The 23,605-nt window shown below is 42.6% G+C and overlaps 1 protein-coding gene across 3 annotated transcripts in view; it reads left to right on the top strand.

The window, feature by feature from the left end:
- TPRA1 (transmembrane protein adipocyte associated 1) overlaps positions 1 to 19,796 on the top strand; it is a 40,288-nt gene extending 20,492 nt beyond the window's left edge. For all 3 annotated transcript variants that reach the window (XM_053297440.1, XM_053297439.1, XM_053297438.1), the window contains 6 exons: positions 1,661 to 1,740; positions 4,717 to 4,827; positions 8,162 to 8,222; positions 9,515 to 9,617; positions 11,392 to 11,472; positions 16,441 to 19,796. In XM_053297440.1, coding sequence (XP_053153415.1) covers positions 1,661 to 1,740; positions 4,717 to 4,827; positions 8,162 to 8,222; positions 9,515 to 9,617; positions 11,392 to 11,472; positions 16,441 to 16,675 — 671 coding nt within the window. In that variant the 3' untranslated portion in view covers positions 16,676 to 19,796. The remainder of the gene's footprint in view (positions 1 to 1,660; positions 1,741 to 4,716; positions 4,828 to 8,161; positions 8,223 to 9,514; positions 9,618 to 11,391; positions 11,473 to 16,440) is intronic.
- The last annotated feature ends 3,809 nt before the right edge of the window (positions 19,797 to 23,605 follow it).

Below are 23,605 nucleotides of genomic sequence, written 5' to 3'. Positions count from 1 at the left end.
TGTCCGATGTTCATGGGTGCCCGTGTGATGTGTGTGCGTGCATGCATGCCAGGTACTTATAGCCGAAGAGGGGAAGGGGCGGCAGAGAGGTATGCTGCTGCCCCAAAGGATTTTACAGTAACCGAGTGCCAGCAGGGAAAAAGCGGGTGGAGGGGTAGTGCATCCTCCCCTCCCCTTAAAGTCCAAACACCCTCCACCCTTTCAAACATTCAAACTGAACAGGTTTGTGCACATCCCTAGTAGTTCCCCCCCCCACCCCCATTATGAAGGGGGAGGAGAGCATTTGAAGCTGGGATACCATCTTGGTTGGCAGCCCTTTGTTCCTTGAAACAATTCTGCCTGAGATTGCACTATGTGAACATGTCCTTTCCTTGTGCCTGGAAAGGACCTGTCCAGGCACAAGCTGTTCTGCATTGTAAGGATTCACAGCTCGTTCAGGACATAGATGCTGGCTAGCTTAACTTTTCTGGTTCATTTATTCCAGTCAACAAAACATATTAACAGAGGTCGTCTTGGGAGTTTATCTAGAACTACCCATCTCAGTTGTTTCAGGGAAAGAAAGCAGATATATCCTCTCTTCCCAGTCACCTTAGTCTCCCTCTTTCAGCCAGAGGGTCCACTAACAATCCTCTGGATACTCCCAGTTCACCAGTCTCGCTCCCTAGCTAGCTCCCAACCTTGCTGTCCTATAGAGGCTGGGGTCACACACCTTCCCCAGGTGTAGCCTGCAAAGTCCCTCCACTAATGCTGCTGCTTGAGCGTCAGCTACTTTTCCTGTCTGTGCCTTCCAGTTCCCCAGCTGGGGCCTTGCTGCACTACGCACTGCCTACCTGTAACTCTTTAGCTAGAGTACAGTATGAGCTGCATGCTGCTTGCTCTTCAGAAGTTGGATCAGCAGCATTTAGATTGTCCTAATTGTTAAGGGTTAATAGGGCTACTATCTGATTCCTTGCTTCCCAGGCTGGGGTGACATCAAAAGATCCTTCTTAGTTTTTAGATATGTAATTATATCCATATAGTTTCCATGGCTAACAGAGATCAGCCCTTTCCAGTTTGGTGTTGATCCATGAACTGAAACAATAAATACTGAAGTTGCTTAAAAGACATGTGGAGGTTTTAGGAGAATAAACCCTACTATATAAATTGGGCTTGTTTAGTCTCTGCTGAGCCTGAATGAATGAAATTGGGGTTGTTCAGTCTCTGCTGAGCCTGAATGAATGCTAGGCATTCACCAGTGTAGTACTACAGAGAGTCTTGGTTGTTCTAAAGAATGTCAGCAGAGTCCTGACAGATCAGACCAAGGGTTCATCTAACCCAGCACTCTGTTTCCAAGAGTGGCTGATGAGGTGCTTTTGGGAAGGTCATTTGAAGAGCCACCTTGGTTCTTAATGGCTAGCTTATTCACAGAATCGGAGCATTCAGTTTTATTGAGCAGGACAGGAAAGGAAGAGTTGGCTTTCTGTTTTATAAACTGGTAGCACTGTGGTTTCATTTACTCAAGTGCTTTTGAAAGTGAGGCTGACGTTCTGGTTCAAAGGTGTGTAAACTCTGTAAGGGGAGGAACAGGCAAGTACATCTCTAGTTTTCTGTCATCTGCCACAAGGCCAAGAATCTTAGCCCATCAGGATAGTGACTCGTGATATGATCTTTGTTCATTCAGGTCATCTGGAGAGCAAATCAAGTGTCAAGCGTGTGTTGGCTATCACCACGGTACTGTCGCTGGCCTACTCTGTCACCCAGGTAAGCATGAAATGAAGTAGAAGCACCTGCCTTTCTGCTTTTTGTACTTGAGAGAAGGTGACCTCTTTGCTTAGAGACCTATAATGGAATGAGTAGAGAGAAAGATAAGGCAGGATATTTTACATTCTAAGGTGAATTGAGAGAGGAGGAGTCATCTTCAGAACTTAGCAGTGGGAGGCATTGACTTCTGTCGTTTTCACTGAACCTCTGTCTAGGTGGTGCCTTCTCTGGGGTGAAGGATATCCAGCACCTGCTGGTCTCATGCACTGTGGATCTTCAGCCCATTCCAATCTCATGTTTATGTGCACTGTAGATGAAAGGTGATTATGGGGCCTGTGCAGGCTAGGGATGTACACGAACCAGTTCAGAGGCCCTGATCTCTGGACTGGTATGGTGGGGGGGGGGGGCCACTGGCTTACCTTTAAGCAGGAGGGAGGGTGCTCACTCACACCCCGCGTTTTCCCCGCCAGCATTGTGCTGAAAATCTCTGGCATGGGGCAGCAGCGTACCCTCTTGCCACCTCGGTCAGTGTCAGAGCACTGACACTGCACATGTGCGCCAGTGCGCATGTGCACCAGCCACTTCTGGTGCAATAGGATCAAGGGGATATTCTCTTGCAAGAACTAAATTAACATGGTCAATTATCCCCTTCCAAAATGCAAATACTGGATAACTGTACAGCTTAGAAACAAGTGTAATAAACTCATTCTCCCCTCCCCTCACCTCCAGCAGTTATCAGATTCACTAATACCCAAATCATGGAATTTCACTAGTCCAATGTAAACAAATTTTGTTTGTTTGTTGAAAAAGCCTAAGCCTTGTATGATACTTTAGCAGCTTCACCAATAATCTTATTCCATTGGTATTGTGAAATAGCTCCATTTAGCTCTTTCAGAGTCAAGACAGCTGCATGGATTCTAACAAAATTATACAGCATATTATGAGCATGATTGGATCCTGGAATAGAATGATAAAATGTAATGATTTCTGAAATGTCAGATACACTAAGAGCACCAGGGCCAAACCATTTAGAGATTCTATGTTTTATCTGTATATATTGCCAGGCAGCACTAGGTTTTAAATTAAATTTGTCTTGTAACATATGAAACAGTTTAAAGACAGAAGTAGAAGATTTCAGTTTAGATAGACAGAAAATACTGTTATTGGCCCAGTTCAACCAGAATACGGGCCTGCCTCATAGTGATAAATCGTCATCTGTACGGACAAGACTGAAAATACAACAAAAATGTTCCTTCAAGTAGACCTTGTTGCAAGAATAGTTGGACTATACCAAGTAGAGTGTTTCAAATATTTAGAGCCTAATGTTGGTTGGCCAAAAAAAGGTGCCAGTTGCTGGGGCTCGATATTTGCTCATTGTGGAGCATCATGTAATTTGTTGCACTTTTTCCAGTACAAAGCTTGGAAAAAACCAAAACAAGAAAAGAGCTATGGTGTATTTGAAAATTGGGTAAATTGAAGCTCCCTTTCTTCAGGGGCAACTGCAGTTTTTTACAGGAAATTCTAGATTGCTTGCTTTCTCCCCATAAAAAGGATCTGAATAAAACATCATTTCTAAAATAATGAAGGGGAATACGTAGAGGCAGACAATGTAACAAATATATAAATTTAGGAGCAATATAAGGTTTGAGGAACTTAATTTTCTCCAAAAGCCTGAACTGGAGCTTTTCCCAGCACTTAAGGTCTGACTCAGTTTGCTTAAGAAATAGGTCCAAATTGATAGGAACAATGGTCTGAATTCCTTAGAAATTAGTGGGCCAAGATATTTAAAATGGCTATCATTCCATTTAAATCCCCACATATTGTTCTCCTTTTCTATAGTGGTAGAATCCAGCTTTGTGGGGAGCTCTAGTGTTCACAGAAACACCATCTACTATCCAGGTGTCTCTTAGACAGATGCAGAGAGCTGATAGCTACTGAGTAATATGTAGGGATGTTTCTATTTAAGACTATGTTGCTAAAATCTGGAGTTGCTGCACTTGTATTGGAGATGGTCCATCTACAATGGTCCAGCTTTATGCAGATACATCTTATCCATTTGCTTCCAGATACACTTTTTGTACATTAAGTTGGGTTTGCCTTTCCACTGGTAGAAGAGATTTATAGGCTAAAAGCAATATGGTGATAGGAATATGAGGCCTGATATCTTATATCCGACTGCTCTATCCCTTAGAAGTAAGTCCTACTGAATTCCATTGGAATTTATTTTCTAGCAAGTGCCTTTAGCATTGCCCCTTGAAGGCAATTTCAGCTCCTTTTCTTTTTGTCTCCATGCATATCCTGGAAATGCTTATCCAGAGTAAGAACAGTAGTGTACACACTCAATCACAGCTGTTACTTGGGATATCTATATAAATGAATGCTGTAATTAGTTGCAGGTGAAAAGGAAAAGCATTTGGGAATATCCCTTATGTTTGTAGTTGTAAGTACAGAAGGGTGAGTGAGAGAGTTAAGCCTAGAGGATGTCACAGTGTATACATTGTTGGGAGTGTAGTGGAGGAGATGTAAAACCAGGAGGAATCTAACAGAAGCTATAAAACACTGAGGATGTGTGTGGGGGCTCATGGAACACTTGTGGGTTGACAAGGGGCTGAGGAAGATGCAAAAAGGGACAGGGGTAGGGATGTGACATGGGTAGGAGCTTGCCCAGGAAGTGGAAGAGATCAACAATCAGTCCAAAGTTTGTATTGCACATTCTGCTGTGGTTGTCTTTTTGTTCTTCCTGTTCCTTGAGTCATTATAATTGCCTCTGCCCCAAACTCTAGAGCCATCATCTTTCCTCTTGAAATCATAGTATAGTAATGGGTAGTTCTTGGATATGTCAGTATTTCTGAATTGGTGTGCAATGTTGTGTTCTAAATAAGAACAAATGCCTCTTAATACTGCAGAAGTGGGGACATCTTTGTCAGAGGTCACATCCTGATAACCCCCTTACCTTTCTCTCCATCAACTTTTCAGGGAACACTGGAAATCCGTTATCCTGATGCCAGGCTCTCGGCAGAAGACTTCAATATCTATGGTCATGGAGGAAGGCACTTCTGGCTTGCAAGCTCCTGTTTTTTCTTTCTGGTAAGCATAAGGATGGCCCTTTTTGCTTAAATTGAGTAATATGGGTCAACGTATTGCTATTTCTTTAATAATCTATCATTGGGCTGATTCAGACGTAGCCATGTATCATTGTGACTCAGGCATGTTAATCATCTCGGGGAGAGTCCTGTGTTCTCTACCATCAGGTATGCTATCTGCCTTTTTTATGGCTGCTTGCCCCAGTCCAGATAACTGTTCTGTTTGGATGTGTTATGTGTTATGTTTGGATGTGTTTCAGCCACTGGGCAAAATGGTTGAAATAGATAAGATTTTCTCCTTCTCTCTTTGTTGGAATCAGGGATAAGTTCTGTTTTTGTGTCCCATGCTCTGAAACAACTTCTGCTACAACAAATATTTATATTTCAGGTTTGTTTGTTTTTTTAAAAAAATTAGAATACTATAGGAACATAGTAAGCTGCCTTATATTGAGTCAGACAGTTGGTCCATCTAGCTCAGTATTGTCTACACAGACCGGCAGTAGGTTCTCTAAGGTTGCAGGCAGGAATCTCTCCCAGCCCTATCTTGGAGATGCCAGGGAGGGAATCTAGGACATTTTGCATGCAAGCATGCAAATGCTCTTCCCAGAGCAGCCTCATCATCCCCTAAGGGGAATATCTTATGGTGCTCACATATAATTTCCCATTCAAATGTAAACTAGGGTGGACCCTGCTTAGCAAAGGGGACAATTCATGCTTGCTACCACAAGACCAACTCTCCTCTCCAGTTTGAGAGCTACTTAGAAATTACAACCCAGGAGAGAATCTTGTTGGCAAACTATGCACCTGTGCTTCTTACTTGACTGGGCTAAAAATACTAAGAAAAGGGGGAAAAAAACACTATGTGCTGAAACCATTCTTATAACGATAGATTTTTAAAGTCCTGAATGTTTCTTTGCCTGGAGTGTGACAGTGGCTCATTTGAAGAAGAGCCACAGGTGCTTGAGCTCTGACCTGGTGCCTTCTTCCTCTTCTATAATAACTGTGTGGGACTGACACAGGCAGGACATCTGGTGCAATATCAGTGGTGGGTTTCTCTTTCCAGTGCAAAGCGTGGGTAGTTACAGGTAGCCTCTTCCTTTTTTTTTTTTTTTTAATTTCCTCTGGAAGAGCAGTCTCGGTTTGTGGTGGTACAGCAAGGGCAGGCAAGGGCATTGGCATCCTTTGTTGCTGCATGTAGTAATGATGAGGGTAAAGAGGAAGCAGGCCTGTAGCCAGCCTAAAAATTTTGGGGTGGAATCACAAGAGGGTCAGGCTGCCCGCCTATTTTTATTTTATTTATTTATTTAATCATATTTCTATACTGCCTGATATGTACATCTCTGGGTGGTGTACAAAATTTAAAATATTTAAAATTTAGAAATTAAAAGATATAATAAAAACAATAGAATAAAATAGATATTAAAATAAGTTTCAAAATTATTAAAATTAATTCTAATTAAATACCTGCAAAAAAGGAGGGTTTTGAGGTTCCTCCTGAAAACAAACAGAAAAGGAGATGCTCAACCATGCCCATGTACATTCTGTACATACAGTCAGTCTCTCTCTCTCTCTCTCTCTCTCTGAGCCCCAGAAAAAGAGTCACACATCCCATCCCTATAGCCTTTCTTTTTGCTTTGCTAGCAGTAGCCTGCTGCCAGGATCCATCATGGGGAAAGGGAAAGACAGACATAGGCACACACTGACACACACCTACTCATACTACCTGCCTTACCTGTAATGCCCCCTCCCCCGCATAATGACTTGATATCAGTCAAGTCAAGAACACAGTCAGCCACTTGCCCAATATGCCCAGCTGAAGGGAAGAACTAGAAACTAGTCCCCTCTCCTCCTCTGTGTTCTGCTACTCTGAGCTGCAACTGCAGAGTCTCTCTCTCTCTCTCTCAGCAGCATCCGTTGTGTCGGTCATTTCCAGTCTCTCCCGCCATCTCTCTCAGCACCTCAAGCCAGCCTCGCTCACACTGGCCCTTGGAGGAGGCGTGTGGATGGGAGAAGACGGAAGCACAGCCTAGCAGTTGCTTGCTTGCTTGCTTGCTTGCTTGCTTGCTGGGAACGGAAGGAGGAGGAGTGGCTGGAGTGCTGGTGCAGCAGGCTATGAGGCAAGCGATTCTTCTCCCTCCTCAGCTGAGCTCCTGGTGGCTGCTGGGGAGGAAGAAGAATTTGTGGGGGAGGCAGGTGCACTCCATGCCACCATCTGGCTACGGGTCTGAGAGGAAGTGGTGAGGAGTCTTGTCAGAACAGGGGGTTGCTCAGCCCACTAGTTGGTGAGGTGCTCCAGCTGTGCTCTATGTGCTTCTATTTTCCTTCTGAGTGCTGCATCAGAGTCTCTAAAAAATGGACAGAGGGTGTGTGTTGATTATTTTCGTGGCTTTGGCTGATGCTTTAGCTATTGAACCATCATCACACTTCCTTGAATTTCATTTTGGCCCAGTTCATTCAAGAGCTCACAGATTTTCACATGTTTAGTTGTCTCTGCCACAAGTGGTGTTTTGTTTTTGTTTTGCTATTTGCACGTTGCCAGGTTTTTTGTTTATTTTTGGGTAGGGGGGAGGCATTCCTCAGCTATGCTGCCCATTTGGTATTAGTGTGTGGATGTCTTTCAACACCTCCCCCTTCTTTACCATAAGATTTTTGCTTGCAAAATGCCAAGCGTTTCTGTGGCACCTAAGAGGGCCTGAATACTATTTGGCTATTTCTGTGATTGTACATGTACAATAGATGAGGACTGAATTAGAATTGTCACACCAGGGGTATACATACCTAAGATCAAACACTTCTTAAAATTCTAGATTAGTAAGAATATCATTGTAATAATTGTGCTGTAACTATTTACCATATTCTTAAGAATATAGGAACAAACATTCAAAGTGTGGGGGGGAAGTTCATCCTTTAACAGTCCTTAACTATCCTAGTTGTGCATAGAAGCTGGAGGTACAATAGACTTAAACCTTTAGTCAGGTTGCAGGACCACAGCCTGTTTCGGGATTCAACCTTGGAAGGCTGGGGAGATGGGGCACTTCTGGGGATTATGTGTAGAGAGCTTCTCCCCATCACGGGAGCTATCACAATTGGTCCTTGCAAGACTGGGATTTGGGGTGAGAGTATTTTCCAGGGAAGAGGATATAATTCTTGGATACTTTTTAAGCCCTAACACTTCTCGCTGTGAGAGCAAGCACACAACTGCAGTAGTGTAAATGGAAAACCAAGCATATTCGCAGGCTAAAATGTTTTTGGAACATTTGCTGTTTGCTTATTATAAGTGCAACAGCAAAAACCGCCACTATTAATCCAGCTCATCTGCTGCTTTATTTTCTTAACAGATTTATTCATTTGTGGTGATGCTTCCAAAAACTCCATTGAAGGACCGCATTTCTCTGCCATGTAAGTGACTTCATGCTCTTCAAGCCACTATGATTTTAAAATAAGTTTTCATACAATAAAACAAACATTGTGGCCCCATGAATTCTGCTACTGTTAAGACTGCCTTGCATACCCCCACACCTGCTCCTTAAAAAGCCAGAAGTGCAGCTGTGATAGTACAGAATCCATTGGTTTCTGGCCTAGTAAGAGTCCTCCGCAGCCTGGAAATAGAATATTGCAGTAGCCAGTGAGAGGTGTGATCTCCTTCAGCATCAGTGCAATGTAGGGACTAGAGCAGGCCTGCTCAACTTAGGCCCCCCAGCTGTTTTTAGACTACAACTCCCATAATTCCCAGCCACTGTAGCCAATAGCCAGGGATTATGGAAGTTGTAGGCCAACATCTGCAGGAGGGACGAAGTTGAGCAGGCCTGGACTAGAGTGTTTGACAGGGATTGAGAAACTTAGGTTCAAATCCTCACTTGGCCATGGAGCTCACTGGGTGAGCTTGGGCCATTCACTCAGTTGGCCTAATCTACTTCCCAAGGTTGTTTAAAGGATAGAATGGGGGAGAAGAATAATTTACATTGCCTTTGAACTCCTTAGAATAAAAGTGGGATAAAATACATTTTTAAAAATAAGTTGGCCTCAGGGCAAGTGCTATTTGCCCCAGGCAGGAGAGTGGCTAATTGTCCCTCTGCATTTAAGGTAGGTTTTTCACTTGTATCTTTGTAAAGAAATGTTAGTAAGAAATGTGAGTCATTGCCAAATAGAATAGTGTTTGGACTAGCATCTTTGACACTTGCTGCACATATACATCTTCTGCAAAAGCAGATCTGGTCCTACAATATGAAATTTCCCCTGGAGCACTTATTGGATTTTCCTGGAAACCAGTTTCATATCCTGTAAGGACTGTGCTTGATGAGAGAGGCAATCATGCAATTTATATATGTGTTTGCACAAGATAACCTCTTCTTCCCTCCGTGTATGTTTTATGCTTCACACCAGAAATCTTGAGGGACAGTGGCATTCTTTATTAAGAGCTTCTTAAAATTTTATTAAGTGTGGTAGAAAGAATGAATAGACAGGTCTTGTCAGAATGGCTTACAACCTAGTAGATGCAACACGATAGGAAGAAAAAACTCATGTTTGTTAAAGCTACATAGTGAGCAGATGGAATGGCCATGGATGCAGAGCCCGCAGAACTTGTGCTTCAGTGCCCAAATGTGATTCTTCTACCAAATAATGCAGGGTATGTATAGTAGAAGGTATACATGGTCTTAGATTTAACCCTGCTGTCCTTGTCTCTTTTGTAGCAAGGAAGAGTTTCTACGTCTATGCTGGAATTCTTGCTGTGTTGAACCTGGTGCAGGGGCTGGGCAGTGCTCTACTCTGTGCAGGGATCATAGAAGGCTTATGGTATGTATTCTGAGGCTGGATAGACCTCTAACTTCCACTCTGACCTGTAAATGAGTTCTTTGCTTAGTAAGGACAAGGGCTGCCAACTACTTTGACTTGCTAATGTGTATCAGTAGTGATAGTTCTCAGACCTGCTGGGATACAAGAGCTCTACTCTAACCTCTGCATACTGGATAAGAAGCACTTTTAAAAGGTGGTGACTCCCTTTTGCATTGGGCGTCACATTTATATTTTGCATTGCAGGAGCAACTCGCCCAATTCAGCCCAGCTTAGTGTCTCTCCAGTGGCTGATACCTGTTTATGGGTGGTTTCTTTTTTGTATTGTGAGCCATTTAGAGGCAGGGAACCATTCTCTTACCCCATGTAAATTGCTTTGAAAACCATTTTTTGTTGAAAAGTGTCATATACATATTTTTAATAATACTTGTGTGTGTCCCCCTCCCACCACTTTCACCTGCTTATGTACCATCGCTATCTCCAGTTCCCCCCCTTTTTTTTTTTTGCTGCCCCATCTGGGATCGATAATCTCCTCTAGTGATGATCTGTTTCATGCCTACCTCCTGCCCTTCCTCTCTTCTGATGGAAGAGAGAGCTCTGAAGAGTTCCATTCCCAGGTTTCAGACCCTAATGTTTGTCTCTGCCTGCCTTCCATACCAAACGGTCAAGATTTAAGTGTTGATGAGCCATTGAGACTGTGCTTATGATCAGCTTACACTGGGCTAGGAAAGCCAAGCCTGGTCTCTACTGATCGTAAGAACTGCTGGGAACCATGCAGCTCCCAGCGGCAGCACGGTGCAAACCCCGTAGAGAGGCCACCCTCTTAAATGGGGTTGAGAGAGTTTGCGCTTTCTAAGACCTGCTTTTTAATCATCTGCCAGGCCCGGCTGCTTGCAGCTGGGGCTGGGAGATAGTGGGGCTTTTGGTTGGTGTTGGGGGGATCCTCATAATGCACTATGCACTCGTGCAATGCATTATGGGAGTTCATGGGGTGACACTATCCAGCCCCCGACCCTCCACACTGCCGGATACAGCCCGCAATCATCTGGGCAGGTGATCTGCCCACTCGTCAAAGACAGAGGGATTGTTTGCGAGGAGGTAAGTGCTAGCAGCCTTACATCTCACTCTCCCTCGAGCCCTTTCTCACTGATTGTGAGAAAGGGCTCATTGTGTTCTTGTGTCTTAAGAGCTTGCATGGCATCGGGGTATGTTCAGTGATGTACATGTTTGCTAGTGTCTGGGACTGCTTTTACTTTTCTTGTGGCAAGTAAAGAACCCTAAGGAGGTTTGAGTTATTCCACATTTGTTCATCACTACTGCCCAGGTGTCCTTTCAGCAGAGAAGTAATATGATGACTTGCAGCCAAGGGCATTTTTAAAACAAAGTTAGACACTTGTGTAGATCACATGGTACTGCAGAAAGAAACTGAAAACCTGCTGAGTTAGAAGGTGCATCCTCTTGACTAGCTAGCCTGTATGTGTGGCACCTTTTTGTCTTTGAGGAGTTACTAAAGCCCTTTTTGTTGTGAAGCATGCCAATGTTCAGAGAGTATTCATTCTGTCCTTGGGCACCAGGAGACTTGTGAGCCCTTGAAGAAATAAATTCCTGCCTTTACACTGAGACACTGTATTACTTTTCTAACCTTCTTGCCCTGGTGGCGCCTTTCTGGAGGAATGGTTCTTCTTCCTGGATATACCATTGTATGAGTTGCCTAGCAGAAATGATGCCTTCTAGGATTGGATTATAAATACCAGTCTTTCTCCTTGTTTCTTCACAGTTGTGTCGATGCCACCACCTTCCTCTATTTCAGCTTCTTTGCTCCTCTCATCTATGTGGCATTCCTGAAAAGCTTCTTTGGGTAAGTTGCCCATTAAAAAACAAAACAAAACCCCTCACAGAATACTGCTGTTAGGGGGGAAAAATGGTTAAGAGCTTTTTGTTCCAAAAGGGTTTTAGCTCTATAAGATGAAGTTTGTTTGACAGTATTTAATTGCTGCTGCATCTATCTGTCTATCTAAAAAGAGAGTTGGTGGTCACTTACTGGCCAAAAGCCTGGATAAAAATGGCAGTCTTCAATTTCCTCTTCATTTTCTGTTTTTAAATTTATTTATAAGACTTCTGCAAATCATATTGTTTTGCCTTGTGGCTAAAAGTAGAATACAAATAATATAAACTAGCTGAACTGGGCGCAGAGCATCTGTGCCTCTAGTTCTCTTCTCGGCTTTTCTCTCGCCCTTCCTGCCCAATGGCCGCCGCTTGGCTGTTCTCCTGGCTAGCAGTTTCTTTTCCGCACCTGCCTGTCCCCATCGCTATCCAGCAGCTACTCGCACGCTCTCATGAGAGCTGCCACACATGGGATTAGCAACAGGTACGTTTAAGTGAAGAAAATAACAACAACAACAAAAACAAACCAGTCAATAACACCTGTCTGACTGTGTAAACAAGAAATAATAATAACACACACACACACACAATGGAGGGAATAAGGTTTAAAGCAAGCATGCAGCTGGCAAGTTCCATTTGCATGTTACCAGATGGAAGTGGAAGTCATTGAATAGGAGGGGCTTATGGAAAAGTTCACTTTCTCATTTATCCACTGTGTGTGTGTGTGTTTCTCTCTCTCTCTCTCTCGCGCTCTCTGCTTTTTTTTTTTTAGCCTACTTTCCTTAAGGAAAGTAATCTTATGGAATCACCTGGCATTCTGTGTGTGTCTCCCCACTAACTTGGCAATGCCTGGACCAATATGAATCAAATTGGGTATAGTTGTAGGGTCACATAGGAACACCTCAAAGGCATAGTTTGTGATGATTTTATTTATTTATTTACAATATTTCTATACCACCCGAAACTTGCATCTTTGGGTGGTTTACAATTAAAATCATTTAAAACATCAAATCAATTAACAATTATATTATCCACCCTGATTTAAGATGGCAAACCAAGGGTGTAGCTATATTTGAGCAGATGGGTTCAAAGAACCTGAGCTCCCCACCTTCTGAGGAGCCCCCAGCTCCACTCCTCCCTGTTTTCTTCATTATCTCCCTCACTCTGAGGGTCTGCTGGGGAGAGGGTCGAACATGGGCCCCCTCTCCCCTAGTTATGCCCCTGTGGCGGATGTATGAATGTTTGGGGCGCAAGTGGGCTAACTTGTGAACTGACTAACTGATTTGGACCAAATTTAGTTTGGTTGTAGGGATAGTGATAGCAAACTAGGCAGATTAGTTTTCACCAGAACTTGTTTAAACATTTATTAAGTGACTCTGTTCCTCCATCTATGAAATGGGGATGGCATTTAACTTTATCACAGTGATCCAGAAAGATTAGATTCTTAATGTGTATACAAAACCTTACTAAATTCTGAACTGCTGAGAGTTTTTTCTGGATTACTGACAAAATAATTAATGCAAGATACTATGGAGGCAAGTAAATTTCTTTGCTCTTTTATTTTAGGAAGGGGTGTAGATGAAATGGTAAGCAGGAGAGCAGATTTCTGGATCCTCGGTTCAGGAGGTTTTTTTCTTTGAAAGAATAATCACCATCTCTCTCTTTCAGAAAGGCTATTGTAGTTGACTAATTATTGAGCTCAGAGTGCCACCATGTGGCTGCATAGGGGCAATATTGATCTTAACAGCAATACTTGCTGCCAGTAGTTCAGATGGTGCTTAAACTGTGAGGGCTGCAGTAGTTATTTCAGTGCCTCAAATGGCAGTACTCAAACTATGGATTTCAGCCTATATGCTCTGCATGTCTTTATGGGATAAGTATTGACTGTGCATTCTGCAAGGCCAGCTTTCAATTCAGCTTGGGATAAAGGCAGGAGGTATGCCAGAGAAAAATCTATGGGCACCTACTGTGTGTTTAATTAAGTACTGTACTTAGAATAAAGGATGCACACTTCGTGTAATTGGGGTTTTTTAGCTGAATGTGTGTGGGCGTGAATGTTGGTGCTTTCTTGCTTTTGTTTTTAAATGAACACAAGGTTCAAGTGTGTTGCTATATGTGGGATGCAGACAACTCCCTTCCAGCTTTCCAGGCTACCCCTTTTTCTACCCACTGTCCATGTCTGTGGAGATATGACTACATGATCAGAGTTTGCCTAGTTATAATGCTGAGGAGAAAGGCCCTCCTATTACCCAGCTGCCCCAGCCTTGTAGGAAAGGGATTTGCTCTTAAAGGAGCACACAGGTGAGAGGAGGCGGTTCCTTGGCAGTACAGTACCCAGTACCCAATACCATTACAAATGCAATGAATATTTATGTACCGCATTTCAACAGAAGTTCCCAAAGTGATCTACATAGATGTAAACAAGCCAATACACAAAATGGACCTCCAGCAGCTGACCTCCTTGTAGCTTTTCTCAACTGCTTTCCTCTCACCCAGGGCTCCAGGAACAGGAGGGACTCTGGCAGAGAGGAAAGCTGTTGGGGAGAGGTGCTGCAAAGAGATAAGCTGCGGGGTGGGGTGGGTGGGGGAGGAGGGCTCATCTCCTTCTAGCTCGAGCTGCTTGTCTCTCAGCCAGGATCCCTTCTAGTATTCGAGCTCTGGGTGGGAGAAAAACACTTTGAGAGGCACTGCAAAGAGGATGAGAAATAAGTCCACTCCCCTCAGCTCCATGCCCATCTTGCTTTTAAAGTTTGGTCCTGTAGCTCCACTTTCAGTGCAATCAGGCTCAGAAATGTTTAAATTCCGGGGTCTACAGAATGTCATGTGTAGTTTGTTGCTCATATGTACCCATGTACAACCCCTCTGGGGTGCTTAAAAAAAAAAAAAACCTTTAGCAGCAACCACGGACTCATTTCTAAGCATTTTTCTCTGCAACTAGGAAAGCTGGGAGCTTGCATTTACAAAGAGAAAGCAGAGGTTTTTAGGATGCTGGGTTCCATGTTGGCACCAGTTCCTCACAGGCACATGGAATGAACTGTCGTAACTGTAGCAAATAGATAGTATGGCACAGGTGTGGTAGGGGCATTAACACTGAGTAGATGAAACTGTAATGCTGTTTTATGTAGACACCCCCCCCCCCGCTACTGCCTGGGGATTGAAGAACTGAAAGGATACACATGCTGGCCTCTGCCACCAGCCAAAGGGCTAAGGACCACTGTGAGATTACATCCCATTCCTCCCAGGAAAAGCATTGTGGCACAGGAGGAGACCAGCCTGACTCCATCCTTTAGCCAGGGAAGGTGCTGTTGAAGAGAGGTTGCTTATCTCCCCCAGCAGAAAGAATGTTCTGCTCCCCCTGCCTGTAGAGGCAAGGGAAGCAGTCTGACCTCTGCTACTAGCTGAGTATTAAGGGTTGCTGGGATGTTTTTGTATTGTAAGCCGCCTTGGGGAGCATTTTGATTGGAAGGCGGGATCTCGGTCTTCAAATTAAATGTATCCAACATGTACCATCCACATTACAGGGACCCTTTTCATCCTGTGTTAATGGAATCCTAGAACCCAATCATAGAAGTAATATCTAACTGGGTCAGGCAGCAGGTCCTTGTAGGCCAGTGTTCTGTTTTCATTGTCAACCAGCTAGATGTCTCTAGAGACTGACAAGCAGGACCTGACTGTGATAGCCATTCCCAACATCTGATGTTCAGAGGTAAACTGCCTCTGAGCATGGAAGTTCCATTTAACCATTAAAACACTAGCAATGTTTAAACACAACAGCATTGCTGTTCTCCTCCTCCTCCCTATTTATTATCTGTTGAGTCCCATAATTGCACATGGTGTTTTACTTTTTTTTAACAAATTCAATTTTTATTGATTTTAACAATAGCAATATTATCATTCATTAAAAATACACACACACACACACACAAAAAGGTGGACTTCCCGCTCACATTTCTTCGTGAATCATCAACTATAAAATTTACCCTTGCTATAATAATAGTTCAAAACATAAGTTCAAACCCTTACAAACATAATTAATCTAACCAACCTGCGATTTATACTAAATTTCAAACCCTGCTGTCAAGTCCATAGTAGGAAAGTAATTCTTTAGATACAACAAAAATGGTTTCCAATCTTCTTTAAAACATTCCAAGTTTTGATCTCTTAATAGTGCTGTAAGTTTTGCCATTTCCGCATATTCCAAAATTTTTATCAGCCAGTCTTCTTTTGAAGGCAGTTCATTAGACTTCCATTTCTGTGCATATATAATTCTAGCCGCTGTGGAGGCATACATAAAAAATGTTAAATTGGTTGTAGAAATTGCACCTTGCGTTATTCCCAGCAGGAAGGATTCTGGCTTCTTAGGAAATGTCATTTAAAATATTTTCTTTAATTCATTATATATCATATCCCAATAGGCTTTAGCCTTCCCACAGGTCCACCACATATGAAAAAATGTGCCTTCAAAATGTCCACACTTCCAACATTTGTTTGAAACTTACAAATTCAATTGCACGTGGTGTTTTACTAGGGATTGTGGCCGATCCCAGCACTCCCTCGCCAGGTAGCCCAGGGTTTTTACCCAGGCTTTTACCTGGGGGAATGTGTGTGAGCTCAGCCAGGTTCCTAGCCAGGCAGCCCGAGCAGACACAGAGCTGGCTGCCCAGCTGAGGGGGAATCCCTCAATGTACTGTCCTCCTCGCATGGTGCGTTTATAGAAGTCTGGAGGCTGGGCTGCATTTCCCTGGTCTCCAGAACGCTGTGCTGCCAGGAGCAGTGTGGATCATGTGGGTGTGTGAGCTGCACAGCCCATGGAGCAAAGGGGAGGGGAGGTAGGAACGCCACCTTGGTTGAGAACTGGCCTTTAGCTCAGAAAAGTGTACTGCCTAGAAATATGCTTATCCCTCCCACCCCACTGCTTACAGCTTCCTTTTACTGATTTCAGGTCTGAGCCAAAGATCCTCTTCTCCTACAAATGCCAGGTGGATGAGCCTGAAGATGCTGATGTCCACCTCCCGCATGCCTATGGTGTGGCCAAGAAAGAAGGTGTGGATTCTAGCTTCTACTCCAGCACTCAGATTGACACTACAGCATACCTGGATGACATTGCTTCCATGCCCTATCATGTGGGCAGCATCAATAGCATTGATAGCGACCGCTGGAAAGCCATCAACTCCTAAGGCAACTCAGTTTCCTTTTTGAAGAATGCATCTCTCCTAGATCCCACAGATCCATCACAGTTTCCCCTCTGGAACCTTTCATGTGAATGTGTTGTCTTCTCTTTCACTTGAAGATTATTTTTTTAAAGTTTAAATCCAGTGTGGAACATAAAATCATGAACTATGGTCTTCCTGGAAGGACAGCTTTTTATCTGCACAAGAGAACAATCCAGATCAGCTTTATTTGAAAAAAATGTATAAGTGCTGAATCTCCGTGTTCTTGAACATTCCAAATATTCATGGTTGGACATGACTGCAGCCTTCCACTGGTGATAAAACACACATGCCATTGGAGTTTTGAGGGCTCCATGGAGCATATTTATAGCAATCAGTAGGATTGGATAGATGCATTATCGATATTCCATTTGGGGTTTTGGAAAGTTTGGAGCACATTCATGTTCTCAGCAAGCCTAAACTCCCAGCAATAACAGTGTTTGGAAAAGAAGCTGAAGGAGAATGGGACTGTTCCCTGTTAGATGGGTCACTGAAGTTTGGGGGGATTTGTAAGGAGAGAAAACTCTGGGTGCTTTTGATGGAAAGAGCAGTTTGGAGTGAATGACCGAATATTCCTAGAACTCCTCACAAGGAATTTGTAGTAAACATGTGAGTGATATAATATATATCCTTGATATTGTATGAGAGGGAAGAAAAAAAGCCAGCAGGGAAGGGTCTCTGTGGAACTTGTTGCTGTGCAACTGAACTACTGTAATTTGTTGACATGCAGCTGTGAGTTTCATACACTGAATTAAGACTAAATTTTAAAGATAAAGTTTAGCCAAGTGAGAGCTACAGAGAGGTGATTTGCTTTTTGGTGTCAGTAGAACTCCAGAGCAAATGGGACTAGAGATGAAAGAGTTAAAATGGACAGCTCCATGAAGTATTTCAAAAGATAGGGCAAGATAGAAGACCAGTTGGAAATGCTTTGGTAGCCTGTGTGTGAGGCTGTGGGTGATGTTTGGGATAGCACCTAAATGGAATACAGGGTTGCAGTGACTTGGACATCTAAGCTGGAGGCAGGCTGTTCATTGGATACGTTGTTGTGCTCTCCACTGTTCTATGTCATAGGCCTAGATGGATCATACTATTCAATACAGCTTTAGGACCTGGTGACACTTTCTTGCACCTAGCATGGAACTGATTAATCTCTTTTATACTGAAAAACATGACATACTTCTGTCAGAACTGACATCAGGACTTCAGAGGCTTGACTGTGGAATCAGTGCAGTAAAAAAAGTTGTTTTTTTTTAAAAAATAATAATTAATAAGGGTGCTCTTGGTGGGAGAAAGATCTAATACAGGGAATGGTATCATCCTGTAGACAGAAGAAGCAGAATTGGAGGGTTGGTTCTGAACCTGCTTTTGAAGCACATTCATTTTGTGTGCATGGCTTTTATCAGTATTGCTTTATTACTGCCTAGGTAAGTGAAAGATGCAAAAGTAGAAAGGAACATTTACCCTTGTGTAGAATAAGAACACCTGTATTTGAAATGAGGCTGGATAGGGGGTAAAACGGTGATTCAGAGTTCCAGATACTAGGGCAATGAAAGCAAAAACCCAAGAAACACACAGATTTCTCTTTTGCTGCTGCTGTTACTATTTTGTCATTTTAGTAACAAGTGGGCTAGATGTTGATAATAAGGCAGCCCTATAGCACCAATGCATGGATGACAGTTCTTTTGAAATTAGTAAGTCTTACTTTAAAGTCGACACATATAGGATTGAGGCACAAGCTGGGCAAATGCCCTGAGCTTTCCCCACTGTGTTTATGAACATCACTTCCTTCAATCAGCCTGAAGGTTCTACATCTGAGATTTCTGCCTGCCAGCTGCCCTTGGATTAGAAGACAGACGCCTTGATTATATTTTAAGATGGGTTTTAATTTTTTTTCTTTTTAAAGAAATGACATGATTGATTGCATCTCTATTTTGGATGAGTTGTTAATGCAGGTTGACAGAATTGTTGTGGTGGAGATGAGTACTTCCTCTTTAGTTTTGCTATTACCCAGATTCACCTTTTCTAATTTAATACCACACTCCTTTATCCAGATTTACTGCTGTGAGCAATGTTGCCACTTCTGTGGTGAGGTGTTTTACATACTGTGTGGCTTTAGCTTCGTTAGTGCTTATGGTGCCAGGCAGGGATGGGCTGGTAGACTCACTCTGCCTTTGCCTTGCTCCCAAACAACTTGTCATGTGGTGCCCTAGAAGACTGAACTCTGCAAGGGGCAGTTATAGGAGCTTTGAGGTATCCTTGGCTGCTGTAAGAACATCCTTGCCCCATATACAGTTCCTTTTCTTCTTTGTATTCTGTGAAAGTCAGGGATGCTCTGAAAGAAAGCAATACCCACTGGATGCAGGGCTTGAGGCCAAGTGGCAGTGATGTCATATAAGGTTAATTTATTTAAAATATATTTTTACTTAAAAGCATTATAGATGTTCTTTTGCATGGTGGTTAATGCTGTTAACCAGCCAGTGTAGGGACCCTTGGCAGCAAACCATTGTTGTCCCCTTAATTTCCTTGATTACCCACAGCTAAGTATAAGATTGTTTTCTACATTTATTCCATCAGCCTTGAGAAAAAGCAAAGAACCCTGAAGATGAAAATGGATTCTTTGGGCAATGTGTCTCGAGATGAGTCTGAATTTGGGTCATTATTTCCTCACAGCAATGAATCAAATGCTGTTCAGTCATTGGAGCTATGATAAACTCTTCCAGTATAGAATTCTCTTCTCCTTATCCTCTGACATTTTAAGCATCTCCTCTGTTCATCCCACATTGCCTTCTGCTGCTGAGAAGTACCTGCACTAAGTGAAGGGGGTTGTCTCCTTCCAAGCTTTGTCATTTTTGTGTGTGTGTATATAAGATGCCTCCATGGCCAGTACACAATATGGTCCATGAGTAGGGGTGTGTGTGTGAACATGCTGTGTGATGTTGGGAGATTAAAAACAGAGTTATGTATATTTTGTCTGTAAAATAAATGATGTTTGATATAAAAGGAAATATTCTTTCTCTCATGATAGGAGCTCTGTCTGTATTTTTGCTGTCTGTATTTTTGTTTCTAGAATTAAAGAAGACTGCCAACAGTGAGGTGACTTCATTATGAGGGAAAGAAAGGATCAATGGGATTTTCTCTCTCTTTGTATTTGGCTGGATTTTACAGTCCTGGATAGAACGGATCTTTTTTAGCAGTTCAGCATAATTGAGTTGCCTATCTGGCTACAAGGTAGATGGCCCTCAAGGGATTCCTATTCTTTCCCCCCCTTTAAGTATTTCTATATATGTAGCTCCAAGGTGATGTATCTTGGCTGCCTTGTAGCCTTCAGATTTTGCTGTCTGTTACCATCCTATAGTTTATAGAATAAAGCAGCTTTCCCATTTCTGTTTACTAATATTTACCCCATTGCTTCTCTCATAACTCTGCCTTGGGTATTCAATCTTGAATCAGAAAGGCAGGGTATAAGTTTTCTTAATACATAGTATAGTAAATCAGAATGAACTTTTTATATGCTCAGAATCATGAGATCCAGTTCCCAAGTAAGATAGTTTTGTGCCACACAAACTGGACTATTGAACAGGCAACTCAATATTGGATAGACTTTCAGTCCTTACCAATGATCTCTCATATATATATATATATATATATATATATATATATATATATATATATATATATATATATTTTAAAAAACAGGTAAAGTTGGAGAGCATTGTTATAAATGCATTCCAATCCTACATTTTCAGTCAGATGGATCACCCCCAATTGTTTGAGTGGGGGTGAGCCTGAATGAAGCCCCTTTGAGTTCATAGAACTAGTTCCATAATATTTGGATCTGGCTTTCCTCTTCAAGTAAATGGTTTGCTTTTTGGCTTTGCCATTGTATAGAGAGAAGAGCCAGAAATTAATTTCATAATTGCCCCCTTCATTCAGATATAATTCTGTTCTACAAAATGCATGTGGAGTATGCTACTAGGTAGCATAACACACCCAGCCCACAATGGTTTTACTTGTTCCAACTACAGGTTAGCAAACTTGCTTGTTCTGGAATGTATGCATTGAAAAAATAAAACTGAAAACTTGATTTAAATCTGTTTTAAATAAGGTGTATGGTTTTCTTTGGTGATTTAAAAAAATTAATCCCCCCCCCCCGGTGGGGGAGAGAGCCTTTTAAAAATATATCCAAATATACCTTTTTGAATCCAAATTGATGCCAAAGGACAGATAGTAACTGATTCAGAGAAGATCAAACAAAGATGGAAGGAGTATACTGAAAATCTGCACAGCAGAGACATCAACATCCAAGATACTCTAGAAGATATTCCCTACTTGCAAGAAACTCTAGTATGGGAAGATGAAGTTAGATGAGCACTCCGGTCATTACCAAGTTGGAAGGTTACAGGAATGGATGGAATAGCTACAGAAATATGGCAGGAAACAAAAGAAGAATTGGTCAAGGCTCTAACCAAACCATGCCAGCAAATTTGGAGAACGACACAGTGGCCAACAGATTGGGAGAGGTCAGTCTACATACCCATACCAAAGAAAGGAGACATAACAGACAATCGCATGATACCCTTAATTTCACATGCCAGCAAAATAATGCTCAGGATCATCCAATGCAGATTAGAGCCCTACACGGAAAGCAAAATGCAAGATGTTCAAGATGGTTTCAGAAAAGGCCGAAGAACAAGAGACATCATTGCAGATGCATGCTGGATAATTGAGAAAGCCAAAGAATACTAGAAATAAATCAATTTGTGCTTTTTTGACTTCAGAAAAGCCTTTGATTGCATCGACCATGTCAAGTTGTGGAATATCTTTAGGAAAATGGGTGTCCCAGAACACCTCTTGATCTCATGAGAAACCTATACAGAAGACAGGAAGCCACAGTCCAGATGCAACATGGTGAAGCAGACTGGTTCCAGATTGGCAAAGGAGTAAGACAAGGCTGTATACTTTCTCCTTTATTCAACGTATATGCTGAATATATACTGAGAGAAGCTGGAGTGGAAGATGAGTGTGGTTTTAAAGTTGGAGGAAGAAACTTCAATAACTTGTGCTATGCTGATGTCACCACTCTGATAGCTGAGAATGCGGATGATCTGCAAGCTCTAGTAATGAAAGTCAAGGCGCACAGTGAAAAAATGGGACTACAACTAAATGTAAAGAAGACTAAACTAATGACAACCGGTACAGCAACCAGCCTCTGAATTGACAATGAAGAACTTAAAGTGGTGGATAGCTTCTGCCTTTTAGGATCGGAGAGGAGAGCTTGGTCTTGTGGTAGTAAGCGTGACTTGTCCCCTTAGCTAAGCAGGGTCTGCCCTGGTTGCATCTGAATGGGAGACTAGAAGTGTGAGCACTGTAAGATATTCCCCTTAGGGGATGGAGCCGCTCTGGGAAGAGTAGAAGGTTTCAAGTTCCCTCCCTGGCTTCTCCAAGATAGGGCTGAGAGATTCCTGCCTGCAACCTTGGAGAAGCCACTGCCAGTCTGTGAAGACAATACTGAGCTAGACAGACCAATGGTCTGACTCAGTATATGGCAGCTTCCTATGTTCCTATGACCATCAACAGTAAACGATCCGGCAGTCAAGAAATATGCCACAGACTAGCACTTGGTAGGGTTGCAATGAAGGCCTTGGAAAGTATATTTAGGTGCCGTGAAATGTCTACACTTACAAAGATTAGAATAGTTCGGACCATGGTTTTCCCCGACACTCTATGGATGTGAAAGCTGGACTTTGAAGATGCAAGATAGAAAAAGCATTGACGCTTTTGAAGTTTGGTGCTGGAGAAGACTTTTGAGGATACCATGGACAGCCAGGAAAACAAACAAATGGGTCGTAGAACAAATGAATCCCAGAATTTTCACTCAAGGCACAAATGACCAGGCGCAAACTATCGTACTTCCATTCATTCTCTCTCTCTCTCTCTCTCTCTCTCTCTCTCTCTCTCTCTCTCTCTCTCTCTGTGTGTGTGTGTAAACCACCCTGAGTCATTTTTGGAAGGGTGGTATGGAAATAGAATAAATAATAAATAATAATAAATAATACTTTGGACACATTATGTGAAGACCCAGCTCCCTTGAGAAGTCCATAATACTGGGGAAAATTGAAGGAAAGAGAAGAACAGGACAACCAGCAGCCAGGTGGATGGGCTCAATTATGACAGCAGTGAATGCACCACTGAGAGACCTTAAAGGCCAAGTTGAAGGCAGATCATCTTGGAGAGAATCTTTCTATGTGGTCACTAAGAGTCGACATTGACTTGATGGCACTTAATCAATCAATCTATCTATCATGAATCCAAAGACACAGGGGTGTAACAAGGCTGGAGTGGGCCCAGAGACAAAAATTTAAAATGGGCCCCTCACTGACACACACACACACACACACACACACACTCTCTCTCTCTCTCTCTCTCTCTCTCGTCACAATACATAGTCATGTGACTTGCCTCTGGGGGCCCCCTTGAGCCATGGGGGCCCCCAGGCAGCCGCCTCCCCTTGCCTAATAGTAGTTACGCCCCTGCAAAGACATTTTATTTTATAATACTCTTTTGTGTTAAATAAACACTAGAGGATTTCCTTTTTGTAGCTGCTATGGTAATGCACACCAAAGTCCCTTTATAGAGGTAAAAAAAACCCCCTCACTAAACCTACAATTATCTGTTTAAAACATGAAACGGATAAGTGTTCTATTTTGCATTGGAGGTGGGTAGCCTTCATTACAGCATAACAAAACATTTGTGGTTTGGAAACACTCTGAAATTTTGAAAGTGCATTTTTATTTTGGTGCATTGGTGCAATTATAAAGGTGCTTTCCTATTTTGTTGCTAGGAGAATGGTATAAAGAAGGGAGGGCATAGTTTTGAGCAACTGTCACTGCTTCAGCA

The sequence above is a fragment of the Hemicordylus capensis genome, chromosome 2 (genome assembly GCF_027244095.1).
Source record: "Hemicordylus capensis ecotype Gifberg chromosome 2, rHemCap1.1.pri, whole genome shotgun sequence".
NCBI lineage: Eukaryota > Metazoa > Chordata > Lepidosauria > Squamata > Cordylidae > Hemicordylus > Hemicordylus capensis.
This window is presented reverse-complemented; position numbering and strand designations above follow the sequence as displayed.